At 45.6% G+C, this 21,412-nt stretch overlaps 1 protein-coding gene across 1 annotated transcript in view; it reads left to right on the forward strand.

The window, feature by feature from the left end:
* Nucleotides 1-21,412, forward strand: part of LOC147124005 (kynurenine/alpha-aminoadipate aminotransferase, mitochondrial-like) — a 121,061-nt gene that overhangs the window by 37,879 nt on the left and 61,770 nt on the right. The window contains exons 3-4 of the mRNA XM_085977001.1: nucleotides 4,895-5,063; nucleotides 7,288-7,420. Coding sequence (XP_085833127.1) covers nucleotides 4,895-5,063; nucleotides 7,288-7,420 — 302 coding nt within the window. The remainder of the gene's footprint in view (nucleotides 1-4,894; nucleotides 5,064-7,287; nucleotides 7,421-21,412) is intronic.

Raw genomic sequence — 21,412 nt, forward strand, 5'->3', positions numbered from 1 at the left:
ATTGCCTTCCTAACTGCTTGCTGTACCTGCTTACTAACTCTCTGTGTTTCCTGTACGAGGACACCTAACTCTCTCTGAACATCAACATTTAATAGTTTTTCACCATTTAAAAAGTATTTTGTTTTTCTATTCTTCCTACCAAAGTGAATAACCTTACTTTTCCCCACATTATACTCCATCTGCCAACTTAATGCCCACTCACTTAATATATCTGTATCCCATTGCAGGCTCTTTGTGTCCTTCTCACAGCTTACTTACCCGCCTAGCTTTGTATCGTCAGTGTAGTGTATGTACTTTGCAGAAGGAACTATATTCTGCAGCCCCTGTATACTGCAGTACCAGTAGTGACCACCCCTGTATATAAGCCTGTGTAGTAACTTTTGCATAGTAGTTCCAGGTTGCCTCCACTCAGTAAAGACCTGTTATAATCAACTCCTGCAGTCCGTGTCTCAATTACACACGGACATAATACTGGTGACGAGCAGATCCAAACTTACCTACAGTCTGCACCTCCTCATGGGGATCCATCCCTGAAGCGAAGTTATCAGAGGTCGAGGCCAGAAGAAAGAAAAAAAATAAATCAAACGAACAGAAGAAACGGGTGTCGACCATGGGCATCCGCCTCTGATTCATCGGAGTTGAAGATTTGCAGGAGAGGCTGTCGAGAGCGGGGCTTGGTTATCCTGTCGATGGTGTTTCAGCTAATCGGGCTGGTGGCCCCAGCACTGATCCTTGCGGCACCCCACTAGTTACAGCTTGCTAACTGGAAAATGACCCGTTTATCCATACGCTCTGTTTTCTGTCCATTAACCAATCCTCTATCCATACTAATATATTACCCTCAACCCCATATGCCCTTATCTTGCGTAGCAACCTTTTATGTGGCACCTTACCGAATGCCTTTTGGAAATCCAAATATATTACACCCACTGGTTTTCCTTTACCTACCCTGCTAGTTACATTCTCAAAAAACTCTAATAAATTTGTTAAACATGATTTCCCTTTCATAAAACCATGTTGACACTGCCTAATCATATTATGATTTTGTAAGTGCCCCGATACCACTTCCTTAATAATGGATGCCAGCATTTTCCCAACAACTGATGTCAGGCTAACTGGCCTGTAGTTCCCTGTTTTGTCTCGCCCTCCTTTCTTGAATAGCGGGGTTACAATTGCTACCTTCCAATCCCCTGGGACCGTTCTAGAATCTAGGGAATTTTGGAAGATCACAACCAATGCATCCACTTTCTCTGCAGCCACCTCTTTTAAAACCCTAGGATGGTAGGCCATCAGGTCCAAGCGCAGGAGATGCAACACATGCCCTTTCACCTCCTCCCTTCCCACTGTCCAGGGCCCCAAACACCCCTTCCAGGTGAAACAGCGATTTACTTGTACTTCTTGCAATTTAATATACTGTATTCGCTGCTCACGATGCGGTCTCCTCTACATTGGGGAGACCAAACGCAGGTTGGGCGACCGCTTTGTGGAACACCTCCGTTCAGTCTGTAAGGGTGACCCTGAGCTTCCGGTCGCCTGTCACTTTAATTCTCCGCTTCACTCCCACTCTGATCTCTCTGTCCTCGGCCTATTACATTGTTCCAATGAAGCTCAACGTAAGCTCGAGGAACAGCACCTCATCTTTCGATTGGGCACTTTGCAGCCTGCCGGACTCAACATCGGGTTCAACAATTTCAGACAATAATCCCTGCCCCCATTTTTCATGCAGTGTGATTTTTGCCATTCCCATTTGCAACATTTTATCTTTCCTGCCTCTTACAAAATGACAGGATATTCTTTCAATTCCTTCCTCCCCTCCTAACCACCCCCCCCACCCTGTCTCTGCACCTGCTTAATATCTGTTACATCTCCAGCTTTTTCCAGTTCTGATGAAGGGTCCCAGACCTGAAACGTTAACTCTGTTTCTCTCTCCACGGATGCTGTCTGACCTGCTGAGTATTTCCAGCATTTTCTGTTGTTATTTGTTATAACTGAGTGGCTTGCTAGGCCATTCCCGAGGGCAGGTTAATGGTCACCCACATTGCTGTGGGTCTGGATATAGGCCAGACCTTATTTACTCTATCAACACCCTTCATAATTTTGAACACCTCTATCAAATCGCCTCTTAACCTTCTCTGCTCTAAGCAGAACAATCCCAGCTTCTCCAGTCTCTCCACATAACTAAACTCCTTCATCCCTCGTACCATTCTAGGAAATCTCCTCTGCACCCTCTCCAAGGCCTTGACATCTTTCCTAAAGTGTGGTGCCCAGAACAGGACACCGTATTCCAGCTGAGGCCTAACCAGTGTTTTATAAAGTTTCAGCATAACTTCCTTGCTTTTGTGTTCTATTCCCCTACTAATAAAGCCAAGGAGTAAAGCTGCTTGTCCTGCCACCTTCAAAAATTTGTGAACATATATCCCAAGGCCTCCCTGTTCCTGCACCCCTTTAAAATTGTACCATTTGGTTTATAGTGCCTCTCCTCATGAATCATTATTTCACACTTCTCTGCATTAAACTTCATCTGCCATGTGTCTGCCCATTTCACCAGTCTGTCTATGTCCACCTGAAGTCTGTTACTATCCTCCTCACTGTTTATTACATTTCTGAATTTCGTCTCAAATCTTTTTCTCTCTCTCTCATTCTCTCTCTATTTCTCTCCCTTTCCCCCTCTCGCATTCTCTTTCTCTTTTTCTCTTTATTTCTCTCAGCAAAGGAGGACAAAAGGATTAATTAAGAGGGGGAAAATAGAATATGAGAGTAAGCTTTCAGGGAACATAAAAACTGACTGTAAAAGCTTCTATAGATATGTGAAGAGAAAAAGATTGGTGAAGTCAAGCGTAGGCCAATTGCCGTCAGAATCAGGGGAATTTATAATGGGGAACAAAGAAATGGCAGACCAATTAAATACATACTTTGGTTCTGTCTTCACAAAGGAGGACACAAATAACCTCCCAGAGATGTCAGAGAACATGGGGTCTAATGAGAGGGAGGAATTGAATGAAATCAGTATTTGTAGAGAAATGGTGTTAGGGAAATTGACAGGATTGAAGGCCGATAAATCCCCAGGGCCTGATAATCTACATCCTAGGGTATTTAAGGAAGTGGCCCTAGAAATAGTAGATGCATTGCTCGTCATCTTCCTAAATCCCATAGACTCTGGAATGGTTCCCATGGATTGGAGGATAGCTAATGTAACCCCACTATTTAAAAAAGGTGGTAGAGAGAAAACGGGGAATTATAGACCAGTAAGTCTGAAATCGGTGGTGGGGAAAATGCTAAAGTGCATTATAAAAGATGTAATAGCAGAGCACTTGGAAAACAGTGACAGGGTCGGACAAAGTCAACATGGATTTACAAAAGGTAAATCGTGCTTGACTAATCTACTGGAATTTTTTGAGGATGTAACTGGTAGAATAGATAAGGGAGAACCAGTGGATGTGGTGTATTTGGACTTTCAGAAGGTTTTCGATAAGGTCCCGCATAAGAAATTAGCGTGCAAAGTTAAAGCACATGGGATTGGGGGTAAGGTGCTGTCTTGGATAGAGAACTGGTTGGCAGACAGGAAGCAAAGAGTTGGAATAAATGGGTCTTTTTCCGAGTGGCAGGCAGTGACTAGTGGGGTACCGCAGGGATCGGTGCTCGGACCCCAGCTATTCACAATATATATAAATGATCTAGATGAGGGAACTAGATGTAATATCTCCAAGTTTGCAGATGACACAAAGTTGGGTGGGCGTGTGTGCTGTGAAGAGGATGCAGAGAAACTTCAGTATGATTTGGACAGGTTGGGTGATTGGGCAGATGCATGGCAAATACAGTATAATGTGGATAAATGCGAGGTTATCCACTTCGGTGGCAAAAACAGGAAGACAGATTATTATCTGAATGGCAATAGATTGGGAAAAGGGGAAGTGCAATGAGACCTGGGTGTCCTTGTGCACCAGTCGCTGAAGGTAAGCATGCAGGTGCAGCAGGCGGTTAAGAAGGCAAATGGTATGTTGGCCTTCATAGCGAGAGGATTTGAGTACAGGAGCAAGGATGTCTTGCTGCAGTTGCACAGGGCCTTGGTGAGACCACACCTTGAGTAATGTGTGCAGTTTTGGTCGCCTTATCTGAGGAAGGATGTTCTTGCCATGGAGAGAGTGCAGCGAAGATTCACCAGACTGATACCTGGGATGACAGAAATGACGTACGAGGAGAGATTGGGTTGATTAGGCTTATATTCGCTAGAGTTTAGAAGAATGAGTGGGGATCTCATTGAAACTTATAAAATTCTGACAGGACTGGACAGACTAGATGCAGGAAGGATGTTCCTGATGGTCGGGGAGTCCAGAACCAGGGGTCACAGTCTAAGGATAAGGGGTAAGCCATTTAGGACTGAGATGAGGAGGAATTTCTTCACCCAGAGAGTGGTGAACCTGTGGAATTCTCTACCACAGAAGGCAGTTGAGGCAAATTCATTAAATATATTCAAAAAGGAGTTCGATATATTTCTTAAGCTAAAGGGATCAAGGGATATGGGGAGAAAGCAGGGATAGGGTACTGAATTTGGAAGATCAGCCTTGATCTCATTAAATGGCGGAACAGGCTCGAGGGGCCGAATGGCCTACTCCTGCTCCTATCTTCTATGTTTCTATGTTTCTTTCTCTCCCTCATTCTCTTTCTATCTTTCTCTTTTTCTCTCTCTTTGTCTCTCTCTCTCTCTCTTTCTCGCTTTTGCTTTCTCTCTCTCGCTCACTCTTTTTCTCTCTCTCTCTCTTATCTCCGGTTTTGACATCCTCCCCACCCCACTCCCATTCCCCCCTAATGTACACTTGAGGGTTGCTAATACAAATGTGAATTGTTGTATTCAATAATGACAATGGTGACCTGGAATATTTTTGCTTGTTTTCAGCTGACCTGCAACTGAAGGCCCCACCGACCATGATCTCTTTGGCCGTAGGAATGCCGAACCCCAGTATGTTCCCCTTTGAGTCCGCCAGCTTCACCATGAAGGATGGGCTAAGCATCACCTTCGGTACCGATATAATGAATAAGGCGCTGCAGTACTCCGCTTCAGCAGGGTAAGTGGAGACTACACTTATCACCTACGGCAACTGAACTGCTCACCCTCAGATATGCCCAGAAGCGTAGAATTTGAATTCAGTTTACAAAAAAGCTAGAGTCAGGTAAAAGTGACCAGGAAGCTGTCGGATTGTCTTAAAAGCCCTACTGGTTCACTGAAGTCCCTTTAGGGAAGGAATCCTGCTGTCGTTACCCAATCTGGGCCTATATGTGACTCCAGTCCCACAACCAACGCGATTGACTCTTAACTGCCCTCTGAAGTGTTCTATGTTGAATCGTCACCTTCTCGAGGCAACTAGGGATGGGTCAATAAATGTGATGCCCACATTGTGAGATAAAAGCATTTGTAAAGATTGGGGTTTTATAATAATTATTCTTTCTGGTGGTGTTCGAGCTCACTGTGGAAATTCAGAGGATTATTCACGGTGTCTCACATCACAACAGATCACTTCCTCTACTTAATCAGACCTTTGGACTCCTCCAATTCTGGCCTCTTGCGTAACCCTGATTCTCATCACTCCACCATTGGTGGCCGTGCCTTCAGTTGTCCAGCCCCTAAACTCTGAAGCGTTATCAAACAAAATTTGACACCGAGCCACATAAGGAGATATTGGGACAGATGAACAAAAACTTGGTCAAAGCGGTAGGTTTTAAAGAGTGTTTTAAAGGAGGAGAGGTAGATAGAAACATAGAAAAATAGGAGCAGGAGTAGGCCATTCGGCCCTTCGAGCCTGCTCCACCATTCAATCCATGCCAGTATATTACCCCCAATCCCATGTGCTTTAATTTTGCACACTAACCTCTTATGTGGGACTTTATCAAAGACCTTCTGAAAATCCAAATACACCACATCCACTGGTTCTCCCTTATCTATTCTACCAGTTACATCCTCAAAAAACTCCAGTAGGTTTGTCAAACATGACCTCCCTTTCATAAATTCATGTTGACTTTGTCTAATCCCATTGATATTTTCTAAGTGTCAAGTTATCACATCCTTTATAATAGACTCTACCTCTTTCCCTACTACTGATGTTAGGCTAACCGGTCTGTAGTTCCCTATTTTCTCTCTCCCTCCTTTTTTAAGCAGTGGGGTTACATTTGCCACGATCCAATCTACAGGAGCTGTTCCATAATCTATAGAATTTTGGAAGATGACAACCAATGCATCCACTATTTCCATGGCTACCTCTTTTAGTACTTTGGGATGCAGATTATCAGGCCCTGGGGATTTATCAGCTTTCAGAGAGGGATAGAGAGGTAAAGAGGCGGAGAGGTTTAGGGCGGGAATTCCAGAGCATGGGGCCTCGGCAGCTGAAGGCACGGCCATAAATGGTGGAGTGACGATAATCGGGGCTTCACAAGAGACCAAAATTGCTGGAGTGCAGAGATCTTGGAGGGTTGTGGGACTGGAGGAGGTTACAGAGTAAGGGAGGGGCGAGGCCATGTAGGGATTTGAACACAAGGACGAGAATTTTAAAATCTATATTGCTAGACTGAGAGTCAATGTAGGTAAAGCGAGCACAGAGGTGATGGGTGCGAGTTAGTTTGCGGGCAGCAGAGATTTGGATGAGCTGAAGTTTATGGAGGGTGGAAGAACTGAAAGGATTGCGCTGTAGGTCATTTAGGGATTGAAAGTCTGATTTAATGAACAACGGGAGAATGCCCACTTTTTCTCTTGTCATTAATGAATCACGACTGAAATAGTTGGAACAAGTGGCTTTGAAATGGTGACATAGTGGTTAGCACTGTTGCCTCACAGCGCCAGGGACCCGGGTTCGAATCCGGCCTCGGGTGACTGTCTGTGTGGAGTTTGCACATTCTCCCCATGTTTGCGTGGGTTTCCTCCGGGTGCTCCGGTTTCCTCCCACAGTCCAAAGATGTGCGGGTTAGGTTGATTGGCTATGATAAATTGACCCTTAATGTTAGGGGAATTAAATACGTGGGGTTACGGGGATCGGGTGGGATATGTGTTGGTGCAGGCTCGATGGGCCGAAATGGCCTCTATCTGCACTGTGGGGTTTCTGTGATTCTGTGAATGCGAGTTCGTTGGAAGGTCGTCAATTACAGGGAAAAATAGACCACAACCATATTTTTAAATGAGAGGACGAATTCTACCGTTTACTTTATTCATCCAGTCTTCCGAACCAGCTATCCTGAAATCCTTCAGAAAGTCCACAGCCAGATTTCCAAAGGGTTAAACAATGTCATGCTTGTGTTTTACAGAATTCCAGAATTAATCTCCTGGATGAAGGATCTCCAAAAAGTTCTTCATAATCCTCCAACTGTTAACTACAGTCCTGAACAAGGACAGATGGATCTATGTGTCACCAACGGCAGTCAGGAGGGACTCAGTAAGGTGAGGCTAGGTGGATTCAATCAATAGTGTTAGCCGTGGCTCAGTGGGCAGCACTCTCGCCTCTGAGTCAGAAGGTTCGGGGTTCACAGTCCCACTCCAGAGACTTGAGCGCAAAAATCTAGGCTGACACTCCAGTGCAGTGCTGAGGGAGTGCTGCACTGTCCGAGGTGCTGTCTTTTGGATGAGTCGTTAAACTGAGTCCCCGTCTGCTCTCTCAGGTGGCTGTAAAAAGATCCCATGTGTAAGACCCCGAGACCTATTGAAATACTACAAGGTCAAACAAGATCTGATGAAACGGTACTTTATTGAATTCGATCAATAATGTTTGCAATAATTATGCACTTAACTATGGATTATTTTGCAATATCTATGCCCTTACATGCAATATCTGTGCACTTACACGTAATATCTGTGCCCTTACACGCGTTTGGCCAATACATACTATGAACTTCTGTTGATCAATCCGAGTTGGTTGTAGGTCAATGGGTCTGATTCACCTGGCAGGATCCTGTCTTTCTCTTTGTTAACAGTTCTCTCTCCTCAGGTTCTGTACCCCTCTCCCTCAAATCTGCCGTCATCACCCCTCTCCTCAAAACACTAACCCTTGACCCTTCCGTCCTTGCAAACTACCGCCCCATCTCCAACCTCCCTTTCCTCTCCAAAGTCCTTGAACATGTTATCGCCTCCCAAATCCGTGCCCATCTTTCCTGCAATTCCATGTTTGAATCCCTCCAATCATGTTTCCGCCCCTTGCCACAGTTCCGAAACGGCTCTCATCAAAGTCACAAATGACATGTTTTGTGACTGTGACAAAGGTAAACTATCCCTCCTCTTCCTTCTTGACTTGTCTGTTGCCTTTGACACGGTTGACCACTCCATCCTTCTCCAACGCCTCTCCACCGTCATCCAGCTGGGTGGGACTGCATTCGTCTGGCTCCATTCTTATCTATCTAATCATAGCCAGAGAACCACCTGCAACAGCTTCTCTTCCCAGTCCTGCATTGTTACCTCTGGTGTCCCTCGAGGATCTATCCTTGGCCCCCTCCTATTTCTCATCTACATGTTGCCCCTTGGTGAAATCATCCAAAAACACATCGTCAGTTTACACATGTACGCTAAAGACACCCAGCTCTACTGCACTACCTCTTCTCTCGACCCCTCCACGATGTCTAAATTGTCAGACCGATTGTCCGACATATAGATTCTGGATGAGCAGAAATTTTCTCCAATTAAATATTGGGAAGACCGAAGCCATTGTTTTCGGTCCCCACCACAAACTCCGCTCCCAAGCCACTGACTCCATCCCTCTCCCTAACATTTGTTTGAGGCTGAACCACATTGTTCGCAACCTTGGTGTCATATTTGACCCTGAAATGAGCTTCCGACCACATATCCACCTACTTCCACCTCCGTAACATCACCCGTCTCCACCCTTGCCTCAGCTCATCCACTGCTGAAACCCTCATCCATGCCTTTGTTACCTCTAGACTTGACTATTCCAACGCACTCCTGGCTGGCCTCCCACATTCCACCCGACATAAAGTTGAGGTCATCCAAAACTCTGCTGCCCGTGTCCTAACCCGCACCAAGTCCCGTTTGCCCATCACCCCCTGTGCTCACTGACCTACATTGGCTCCCGGTTAAGCAGCGCCTCGATTTCAAAATTCTCATCCTTGTTTACAAATCCCTCCATGGCCTCGCCCCTCCCTATCTCTGTAATCTGCTTCAGCCCCACAACCCCCCGAGATATCTGCGTTCCTCTAACTCTTCCCTCTTGAGCATCCCTCATTATAATCGCTCAACCTTTGGTAGCCGTGCCTTCTGTTGCCTCGGCCCGAAGCATTGGAATTCCCTGCCTAAACCTGTCTACCTCGCTACCTCTCTTTCCTCCTTTAAGACGCTCCTTAAAACCTACCTCTTTGACCTAGCTTTTGGTCACCTGCCCTAATTTATCCTTACGTGGGTCGGTGTCAATTTTTTTGTCTTAAAATACTCCTGTGCAACACCTGGGGACGTTTTACTATGTTAAAGGCACTATATAAATACAACTTGTTTTTGTTGTTGTTGGCTGCAGTCCCGTCTTCCTCTTGGCTGCGGTCCCCGGGTTCCTCTCAGCTGTGTTTCCCGTCTGTGTCCGGAGTTCAGAATTCATTACTTTTTATAGGGTGTCTGTGCATGATCACTCACCGATCTGCTCAGAGACGATTTGGTTAGCAAACCCTTAGGTCACCACACATTGTGTTCTGGTTCCTTGTTAACTGCCTTGTTTGCTGTGTCTACAAAGTTCAATTAGGCCAGATTGTTTGCATAGCTTCAGGGCTTTCTCCAGCCTCGTAGTCTTATGATTATTTTAAGAAAAAATATTGGGCCTGAATTTCCGATCGGAGGCTGCCTGCGGGAAAAATCTATGCACTTACCTGCTGGCTCCGTAGGTCCCGAGACTTCCGATCCTGGGCCTGTCCACTGCGGAATGCTTAGAGGCCCAGGTATCCCAGGGGCGCATACAGTTCGCAATTGCCCCTGGGATCACGTGAGCCATGGGGAACCAATCAAAGAAGAGAATCCCCCTTCACACTTTTGACAGGTTTGTACGCACGGATCTGTCAAAAGTGTGAATGGGGATCACTTAAAAAGCAGTTAAACATCAAATACATTTTTATTAAAATCAAAAATGTAAAATTAGTTAAAATTACATTAAATTAAATATTTTAAACCAAACTTAAATTTTTAGGAAAAAATACTTAAAGTTTTTTACAGGGTTAAAAATAAACTTACCTTTTCTAAAAGTATTTTAAAATTATAAATGAGTGAAATTATTTTTTTTTTAATCTTAGGGGGAAAAATTCAGTTGGTTTGCGTCTCCCGTTAGCGCCTTAAGAGGGCGCCAATGGGGTGCAAAGCAACTAGCGCCCGGGCGCGGCGATGTTTGCGCCACTCGCGAAATTAACTAGACATTTTGCGGCGGCGCTAAACACTACCGCCACGATCTCCTGCGCCGGCAGATCGTGACATCAGTCGAGTGCGCAGTGCCCCGGTAGTGCCCCGGACCGGATACTGAGTGGCGCCCCCTGCCTTACCGCCTGCCACTAGCAACGACAGTTTGAGGAGAGTGTTTTGCAGTCGGGAAAGGGACTGGGGGAGCGCTATTTAAAGGCGACCGCTTCCTGCCTTTTTTTGTTGGTGACATTTTTGCACCACGCTTTCTGAGAGAGAGAGAGACTTCTGGAGAGATTCAACGCTGTGCGAAGGAGTCTTGGGTACTGAGCAGCACTTTGCAGGTTCATTTTGATTTGCCCTTCCTTGCTTCGCCAGCGCTCTGAGGTAGCGCCTCTCTCCTTGGTCTTTGCGCCTTAAGACAGGTGTGAAGCGCCTGATTTAGCGCTCCAATCACCTCCAGGGGCGATAAAATCCAAGTTTGCCGTCGGAGGCGATAATTAGCACCAGGCGCTAAACTTTTGCACACGGCTGATAATGGCGCCCCCAAACGGGACGATACTGAATTTTCCCCCCTCACGCTTTTAAAGGCTTTCAGCGGGCGGAGGTTGTGCAGAAAGCGGAACTCCCTGCCTGCGGAGGTCCTTCGCCCGGGGCAGGCGGATGATCTGTCAAGAGGATTCTTGATGGATCGTAGGTGTCAGGTTTTAGTGCATGTGCTTCGCATACCTAAACCCGGCACTTGCGCGGCCCCTATGGGTGCGTACACACCTCGTACACACCCGTGGGGGTCGGAAAATCTGACCCATTATTTCATACAATCCTGCCACGTCGCCTTACAGTCCTCTCTCAAGTGTCTAATGAGAGGGAGGAACTGAATGAAATCAGTATTTATAGGGAAATGGTGTTTGGGAAATTGACGGGATTGAAGGTCGATAAATCCCCAGGGCCTGATAATCTACATCCTAGGGTACTTAAGGAAGTGGCCCTAGAAATAATAGATGCATTGCTGGTCATCTTCTAAAATTCTATAGAATCTGGAACAGTTCCCATGGATTGGGGGATAGCTAATGTTACCCTACTATTCAAAAAAGGTGGTAGAGAGAAAACGGGGAATTACAGACCGGTAAGCCTGACATCAGTAGTGGGGAAAATGCTAGAGTCCATTATAAAAGATGTAATAGCAGAGCACTTGGAAAACAGTGACAGGATCGGACAAAGTCAACATGGATTTACAAAAGGTAAATCATGCTTGACTAATCTACTGGAATTTTTTGAGGATGTAACTGGTAGAATAGATAAGGGAGAACCAGTGGATGTGGTGTATTTGGACTTTCAGAAGGCTTTCGATAAGGTGCCGCATAAGAGATTAGCGTGTAAAGTTAAAGCACATGGGATTGAGGACAAGGTACTGACTTGGATAGAGAACTGGTCGGCAGACAGGAAGCAAAGAGTTGGAATAAACGGGTCCTTTTCCGAGTGGCAGGCAGTGACTAGTGGGGTACCGCAAGGATCGGTCCTAGGACCCCAGCTATTCACAATATATATTAATGATCTAGACAAGGGAACTAGATGTAATATCTCCAAGTTTGCAGACGACACAAAGCTGGGTGGGTGTATGTGCTGTGAGGAGGATGCCGAGAAACTCCAGTATGATTTGGACAGGTTGGGTGATTGGGCAGATGCATGGCAGATGCAGTATAATGTGGATAAATGCGAGGTTATCCACTTTGGTAGCAAAAACAGGAAGGCAGATTATTATCTGAATGACAATAGATTGGGAGAAGGGAAGTGCAACGAGACCTAGGTGTCCTTGTGCACCAGTCACTGAAGGTAAGCATGCAGGTGCAGCAGGCGGTTAAGAAGGCAAATCGTATGTTGGCCTTCGTAGCGAGAGGATTCGAGTACAGGAACAAGGATGTCTTGCTGCAGATGTACAGGGCCTTGGTGAGACCACACCTTGAGTATTGTGTGCAGTTTTGGTCACCTTATCTGAGGAAGGATGTGCTTGCCATGGAGGGAGTGCAGCGAAGATTCACCAGGCAGTATTTGTAGCCTCCCTGGGTGGTGGGCAGGGGCCCGATGTAGTCGATCTGGATCGACTGCCATGGTCCCTCTACCCTCCTAACATGTCCCATGGGTACCTTCCTTCTGTGGGGGTCGGGGCTATTTGCAGCACACACGAGACAGCTAGCACAGAACTCGCGGACGTCCTTCCGGAGTCCTGGCCACCATCCCGCCTGTTCCACCCGTTGCCAGGTGGTCTCAGGCCCGGGGTGTCCCGCTCCTGGCCCCTCATGGGCCAGCTGAAGGAACTCCCTCCAGTGTTGCTGGGGCACTACCCACTGTTCCTTCCCTTATGGAGAGGGGGGCTGTGCCGTAAGGGCCTTCTAACTTCCTGCCCTCCATTACTGCACTCATGACGACTTTCAGGACAGGGTCCTGGGCTTGGACCATTTTAAGGTCCAGGGCTAACACTACCCCTAAGCTCCCTTGGGTCCCAGCCCTGCCTCTAACTGCCGCCATGGGCCCGGACCCATACGGGTCCCAGAAAGTGCCTGTGTGTGCACCCTCCTTGGCCAGCATGTCGGCTTGCTGGTTACCCTGGCTGCGGGGTTCTGTGGAGGAATGGGCCTTCACTTTGTGGATGAAGACCTCGCCTTCCTCCCCCATGGTTGCCAGGATTTTCTCCAGCAGGGGCTTTACTGTTAAAGGCCTCCCGTCGGCGGAGGTATACCCGCGACGGGACCAGATGGCCAGGTATTCCGTACACGAGTTGCAAGTGATCATGCTGTCAGAGCAAATCATGTACGGGGTAGGGAAGATTTCGGGGCGGGTAACCACGTACATCACCACGGACAGTTCAGCCTGTTGGGCGCTCATGGTGTTGAATTTCGAAAATCTCTACACCTGTTAGAATTTTATAAGTTTCAATGAGATCCCCTCTCATTCTTCTAAACTCCAGCGAGTATAAGCCCAATTGACCCAATCTCTCCTCATATGTTATTCCTGCCATCCCAGGTATCAGTCTGGTGAATCTTCGCTGCACTCCCTCCATGGCAAGAACATCCTTCCTCAAATAGGGCGACCAAAACTGCACACAATACTCAAGGCCCTGTACAACTGCAGCAAGACATCCTTGTTCTTGTACTCGAACCCTCTCGCTACGAAGGCCAACATACCATTTGCCTTCTTAACCGCCTGTTGCACCTGCATACTTACCTTCAGCGACTGGTGCACAAAGACACCCAGGTCTCATTGCACTTCCCCTTCTCCCAATCTATTGCCGTTCAGATAATAATCTGCCTTCCTGTTTTTGCCACCAAAGTGGATAACCTCGCATTTATCCACATTATGCTGCATCTGCCATGCATCTGCCCAATCACCCAACCTGTCCAAATCATACTGGAGCTTCTCGGCATCCTCCTCACAGCACACACGCCCACCCAGCTTTGTGTTGTCTGCAAACCAGTGAATTCACCTGGGTGGCTCGTGACCTCAGCACCCCCTGTTAGACCAGAGAGGCTACTGCCTTTTCTAGGTCCTTCTCAGCCTCTTTAGGGAAGCTGTACTGCTTCTGGGGTTTCAACATGGACTCCCCATCCACTTGGACTTCTCTGCTGTTAACCCTCCCACAATTGTATTTGTGGGTAGCAAAAATCGGTAAAAAACCGGAAGTGTAATTAATTGAATAGGGGACACTGATTGGCTGCTGAAAGTTTAAAAGGCTAGTGCGAGCGCGGGCAGCGCGGAGTGCGAGCAGCGAAAGAGTGCCTATCTAGAGTTTGGTAAGTGTGAGAGTTCGGGCAAGTGGGGAGTGAGGGGCTGTTTTTGTCTTTCTTTTTAAAACCTTTATAAGTTGGTAAGTTCTTTTAAATAAAGGTGTGATCTTCACCTAAAATAGGGGCAGAGGGTCTTCTTAAATAATATTAATAAATTTAATGAATTACATAGAATGGGAGAGCAGGTGATGTGTTACTACTGCGAAATGTGGGAGCTGGTGGACACCATTGATGCTCACGGTGATTACATTTGCGATAAGTGTTTGCTGCTAGAGAAACTCCGGCTCCGTGTTGATGAGCTTGAGACCAAACTTCAGACATTGCGACACATCAGGGAGGGGGAGTGTTACCTGGACTCTGTGTTTCAGGAGGTAGTCACACCAATTAGATTAATTAATTCAGATGTAGTCCGTGGTCAGGGACAGGATGGTGTGACTAGAAGTGAGGCAGGTAAGGGGATCCAGGAGGTAGTGTTGGAGGAGCCGCAGCCCTTGCTCTTGTCCAACAGGTTTGAGGCTCTTACTCCCTGTGAGGATGGGAACGGGGACTGCGGGGAGGATGAGCAACCTGGTCACAGCACCGTGGAGCGGGGGGCCATTCAAGTGGGGGGAGTTAAAAGAAATGTTGTAGTGGTAGGGGATAGTATCGTTAGGGGGATAGATAGGGTTCTTTGCAGCCGAGAGTGAGAGTCCCGAAGGCTGTGTTGCCTGCCCGGTGCCAGGGTTAAGGACATCTCCTCTGGGCTGGAGAGAAACTTGGAGTGGGAGGGGGAGGATCCAGTTGTCGTGGTCCATGTTGGTACCAACGACATAGCTAGGACAAGGAAAGAGGTTCTGCTGAGGGAGTTTGAGCAGCTAGGGGCCAAATTAAAAAGCAGAAGCACAAGGGTAATAATTTCTGGATTACTACCTGAGCCACGTGCAAATTTGGCTAGGGTAAATAAAATTAGAGATTTAAATGTGTGGCTCAAAGACTGGTGTGGGAGAATTGGTTTTGCTTCTTGGGACACTGGCATCAGTACTGGGACAGGAGAGAGCTGTTCCGTTGGGACGGACTTCACTTGGCCAGTGCTGGGACTAGAATCCTGGTGAATCGAATAACTAGGGCTGTAGAGAGAGCTTTAAACTAATTAGTGGGGGGGAGGTTTTAAGACAGCGAAAAATAAAATTGACAGCGGAGAAGACAATAGAGCAAGGTAGCAGTGGGGGAATTAAAAACCAGAGCATGTCAGGAAGGGACAGAATGTATGATGATAAAGGTAAAGTAGTAAAAGGGGTAAAAACAGGAATAAATTGTCAGAAAACATATTTGAAAGTTCTTTATCTGAATGCACGCAGCATTCGTAACAAAATAGACGAGTTGACGGTACAAATAACTACACATGGTTATGATCTGGTGGCCATTACGGAAACATGGCTGCAAGACGATCATGACTGGGAACTAAACACACAAGGGTATTTGACAATTAGGAAGGACAGACAGGAAGGAAAGGGAGGTGGGGTTGCTATGTTAATCAAGGATGGAATCACTGCAATAGTCAGAAATGATATTGGGTCAAAGGATCAGGATAGTGAAACAGTTTGGGTGGAGATAAGGAATAATAAGGGGAAAAAGTCACTAGTGGGCGTAGTCTGTGGGCCTCTTAACAGTTGCAACTCTGTTGGTCGGAGTATAAATCAAGAAATAGTTGGGGCTTGTAATAAGGGAACAGCTATAATCATGGGGGATTTTAACTTTCATATTGACTGGACTAATCAAATTGGGCATGGCAGCCTTGAGGAAGAGTTCATAGAGTGTATTAGGGACTGGTTCCTTGAGCAGTATGTAACTGAACCAACCAGGGGGCAGGCAATCTTAGATCTGGTCCTGTGTAATGAGACAGGATTAATAAAAAATGTCCTATTAAAGGATCCCCTTGGAATGAGTGACCATAATATGGTTGAATTCCAAATTCAGTTTGTGGGTGAGAGAGTTGGATCTCAAACCAGCATACTGAGCTTAAATAAAGGAGACTATGAAGGTATGAGAGTAGAATTGACTAAAGTGGACGGGGAAAACAGATTAAAGTGTAAGACGGTACAAGAGCAGTGGTCTACATTCAAGGAGATATTTCACATCTTTCAAGAAAAATACATTCCACTGAGGAAAAAGGGGAATAAAAGAAAAGACAGCCATCCGTGGCTTAGTAAAGTAATAAAGGATAGTATCCGACTGAAAACAAGGGCATATAAAGTAGCCAAATCGAGTGGGCGGATAGAAGATTGGAAAGCATTTAAAAGCCAGCAAAGAATAACTAAAAGATTAATTAAGAAAGGGAAGATAGATTATGACAGTAAACCAGCAAAAAATATAAAAACAGATAGCAAGAGTTTCTACAGCTATATAAAAAGAAAAAAGTGTGGCTAAGGTGAACGTTGGTCCCTTTGTCGAAATTTCGACTCCGAGTAAGACTCTAAAACACAAGCAGTACCGTCAGATTGTTAGTTTAATTTTTACTTGCACAAGGAGAGAGCTGCCTGGACAAAGGCTAGGCCAACATCTCTAAAGGACATCAGCGAATGCAACATATTTATACACTCAAACAAGCAAGCATTCCATAAATCACGTGCAATGGTATTGTATCATTTTAGCAAATTAAGAGTTTGCACAAGGACAATCAAAAGGTCAGCAGGACAGAAATATCTCCAGACAAGGTTAGTTAATCATATATTCTGTCAGGAGGTTCTGTCTGAATCTTGTTACCAAGATGATTTACTTACTCATGTCTGATCATCTTGTTACCAAGATGATTAGCTTACTCAATAGTTTTGCTTCTTTGTCTAGCGACAATCATTAATAGTTTATCTATTCTATAGCCTTATGCCTCCCTTGTGCTAGTGAGTCAATTATAGCTGTTATCACATCCTCAATGTGGGTGGGTATTATGAAAGATCTCTTGGTCCTGGACACGTTGTGACACATTTACTTTTTCTTGCTTTAGCTACAACCTAAGCAAGTTTGTTCTTTTACTTGGCCATTTTATTCTACCCAGCATGCTAAGTATAATGTCAATTTCCACATTCCCCCCTTTCGTCCTAACTAGGACAATAATCTAATCAGATCTGGATTCTTTGGAGCCTTTCTAACTCCATGGCTTCTGCCTTTTCTGAATTTTGTTGCAACAGCCAATATGCCATTTTATTGGAATTAAAGGGGATAGGTCTTAATGGAATTCCTCCCTTCGTACAGATGGGCACCTGTGTGCATACCCAACAACTGGAGGCATTAGTTCCCCTAGCATAAGTGTAAGACATATACAAAAAGGTGTTTACATGCAATTCGGGCATTACAGGTATTATAAGTGTCACAAGGAAACATAGTCCTAATGTCCATTTCCATTTACTGATGGGGTTGGCGATTCCTCTTCCTCGGGTTCTGGGGCTCTTTTGCAGTGCGAGGCATGGATCCATGTTGGTCTCTTTTTCACCTTTACAGCAGTGTTGGTGGTTAACAGGATCTGGGACGGACCCTCAAATCTTGGGTGAAGACTACTCTTTCTCTTGAACACATTTACATAGACGAACTCGCCAGGCTCCAAGCTATGGCATCTTCCTTCGGCAGGGTCAACTTGGGCTTCTTTTACCTGCGAATGGAAACTAGAAATACATTTTGTTAGAGCAATGCAATAGTTTAGCATATTTTCTTCCATTTTGTGAATGTCCATTTGTTTAGCAGTAAACGGTGCGGAAAAAGGCAATCGTTGGGGACGTCCCATGATGATTTCATGTGGTGATAATCCTGTTGTTCTGTTTGTTGCTGACCACATTACCATCAATGCTAGGGGTAACAGTTCGACCCATTTGAGTCCAGTCTCATCACATAGCTTAGCTAACTTATTTTTCAACATTCCATTATATCGCTCCACCAGCCCAGCTGACTGTGGATGATAGCTGCATTGAAAATGCTGATTGATATGCAAAGCCTTACACATCTCTTGCATAATTGTCCCAGTAAAATGTGACCCATTGTCACTCGAGAGTTGTGCAGGTATACCGAATCGTGGTACAATTTCCTTTAACAAATGTTTAGCGACGGTAACAGTGTCATTCTTTTTACATGGAAAGCTTCAACCCATTTAGAAAACACATCTATAATAACAATACATACTTAAAACCCATACATGCGGGTAATTCAATAAAATCCATTTGCAAATTCACAAAAGGTCCTGTTGGATTTGGGTGGGAGGCAGACTGTACCTTCTCCGTTTTTCCCAGATTCATTGTCTGACAGGTAGTACACTTTTCACTAATTTGTTTTGCAATTGTTGAAATACCCGGTGCGTACCATGTCTGTGCGATATAGTCTGCCATCCCCCCTTTGCCCGCATGTGCGAAAGTATGAACACAGCGCGCAATCCATGGGAGCAGAGATCTGGGTGCCACCACGCGGCCGTCATGGTGAACCCATGCTCACTCAGGTGTTTTATCACATTGATCTTGTGCCCAGGCTAACACCTCCTCAGTACTGGCCTGTGACTGAAAGGCCAATACATCATCCAATGTGGGCAGCAAATCAACGGGTTTTGTGTGTTTAAGAACATAGGCTGACACCTGGGAACCTGTATCTGACAAAGCAGCACCTTTTGCAGCCCTGTCAGTCCTGTCATTGCCCAATGCAATTTGGTCCTGATTGCCTGTGTGTGCTTGACATTTAATAATAGCAATTTTATGTGGACACTGGACAGCATGTAAAAGATTGTCAACTTGCTCTGCATTCTTGATCGTTGAGCCTGCGGAGGTCAAGTAACCCCTAAATTTCCAGATCTGTCCATAATCATGGGCAACTCCAAAGGCTTGAATCTGTATAAATATTAACAGTTTTGCCTGTGGCCAAGATACATGCTCTTGTGAGCGCGAATAGTTCTGCTTGTTGTGCTGAAAAGGAGTTTGGTAACGACATTGCCTTTACAGTTGAATTGTCCGTCGTGATGGCGTAGCCAGTGCAGGAAGTACCTTTGTCATCTCGGAGGGCTGAGCCGTCGACAAAATATATTAAATCTGGATTTTCTAGCTGTGTTTCACTTACGTCCACTCGAGGTTTGGTGACCAGCTGGGTTACCGTCTTACAGCAGTGGGGTGTGCCATCCTCAATGGTCGGGAGGAGCGTAGCTGGATTTAGGGTTGCACATCGCTTTATGGTCAAGTTTGAATTAGACAGTAATTCTACCTCGTACTTAATGGTACGTGCTGATGGTAGGTGTTGAGTGGCGTATTTGGTTAACAGCACCTCGACAGAGTGTGGGACATGTAGTACTGTGTGATGATTTAGAGTCACAGTTTGTGTTTGTTGTACAGCATAGTAAGCAGCGGCGAGTGCGGGCAGGCATCCCGGCAGACCGACTTCTTGTTGGTATTATAATGCCCTGGTCAAGTAAGGACTTGCTTACTGGTTCAATGCCTTGTTCTGCTGCTTGGGAGAGAGGATATTGTGCCTTTCTTGGGAGTGGGACTGCAGTATTGAGGGTAACCTTGTCGGGTTGTGCAGTTAACATCTTTCCGACCGCATTGGGGTGGCTAGACCATACTTGCTTGGGGATTTGACTCAGAAGTTTCTCTACTTCTGGTAGGAGCGGGAAGTTATGGATGTCCAACACCCTTGCCTCAAATTTGCCTTCGAACAGCAGGCTTGTCTGCAATTCCACCCCGTATCCCTGCTTTTCTTCATACTGGACCAAGGTACCCTGAGGCACTTGCCACTCTTTTTCTATTCCTAGTCCTCCCATTCTTTTAACCATTGGTCCCAAGTCCCTTGGTGCATGTCCTTGTGCCACCGCTAGGGTGCAATGTGGTTTACTGTCTTTTACTTTAAACAGGTCCCATGCTTCCATGGGTAAAAGAAGGCTATGCCTTCGGGACCAATTAAAATTTTCCAAATTTTCAGCAAATTGCTGTGTTGCAGAATGGGCTTATAATATCTTTTGTGGTCTTTGTCCATTCCTGTCTCATCATAAAAGGCTGTGCAGTGGGGCTCTGTATGCCAATGGCCCAAATGCAATTCTTTCTGGTATTCGGACACCGATCTAAGGACAAATTGGAGGGAGCCTATAATAGTTGACAATGTTTTGTTAAGACCATCTTCACAAATCTGCCATGCGTATAGGACCGGGGACAATTTGATCTGTAGTGGGTGCATACCACATCTGTCTACGGGAACATGGACTTCAAGTCCTTTTTCAGAGCAAACAATCGTTGCCTTCATTTTGCATAATAAGTCTCTTCCTAATAAATTCACTGGTACTTCTTGAGACAGTAAAAAGGTATGTTGATTCCTGTAATTATCTACTTGCACATTGAGGGGTTCTGACCAAGTCATGGTCTGAGTAACTCCTGACAATCCTACGCAACTGGCACTACTGGCTGTACACGGAATTCCTTCTGCATATTGTTTTGTCAACACTGAATTGGTGGCTCCCGTATCTACCAGAAAAGGAATTTCTTTTCCCTCCATATTTATTATTAAGGTGGGCTCTTTTGTCATGTTGGTTGAAACTGCAGGCAATCGTACTAGGGGTAATTGCTTTTGGGCAATCTGCGGGTCAGGTCCCAGGCGTCATGCTGAATAGGGTAAATTTAAACTTTGTCCACTTTGATTCTGGGTAGCATTTTGTGCTCCCCACTGGTTGTGGACTGAAAAACTCGCTTGAGGGCAGGTGTGAGCCTGCGCTTGGGTAAAACCATTTCCCTGGGTAAATTCATTACCTTGTTCCCCATTTTGTTGTAATTGCCAGTTTTGATTTTCTTTCTACCACTTCTCCCTGGGTCCCTTTCTAAGAGACACCCCTCGAGACACGTTATTCGGTCTAGATTAAATGTACCATCCGGTGGGAATGGCCTTTTCCCCTTTTTGGTCCATTTTACCCATTTGGGTAAGTTATCTATTGATGTCTGACCACAATTCTGGAGCATGTAACAGGCAGGTGTGCCTTTTTCTGGTGTTTTACTTGCTCTGGCTCCCATTTTTATTGGTTGCGATCCCCTGATCACTTTTTACTCTTTACCAATTTAAGTGTTTCTAAGACCCAACCTCCCCTGTTGAATCCCCTGTTATGTTTTTCCAAGAGCTCACAGACAATAGTAGCACAATAATACAAAGCTAAAAAAAATTACAGAGATGACAAAAATTGCAAAAACCCAGAGGGGTATACAGATCAAAATTCTTATACTCTAACTAAACAAATAGCAAATTCTCGGTCTGCGTTATACGCCCCTACAGACTGAGTCCTTAACAGTAACACTTA

Source organism: Somniosus microcephalus, chromosome 1 (genome assembly GCF_052327205.1).
Source record: "Somniosus microcephalus isolate GS21.2 chromosome 1, FLI_Smic_1.0, whole genome shotgun sequence".
In the NCBI taxonomy this organism is placed as follows: domain Eukaryota; kingdom Metazoa; phylum Chordata; class Chondrichthyes; order Squaliformes; family Somniosidae; genus Somniosus; species Somniosus microcephalus.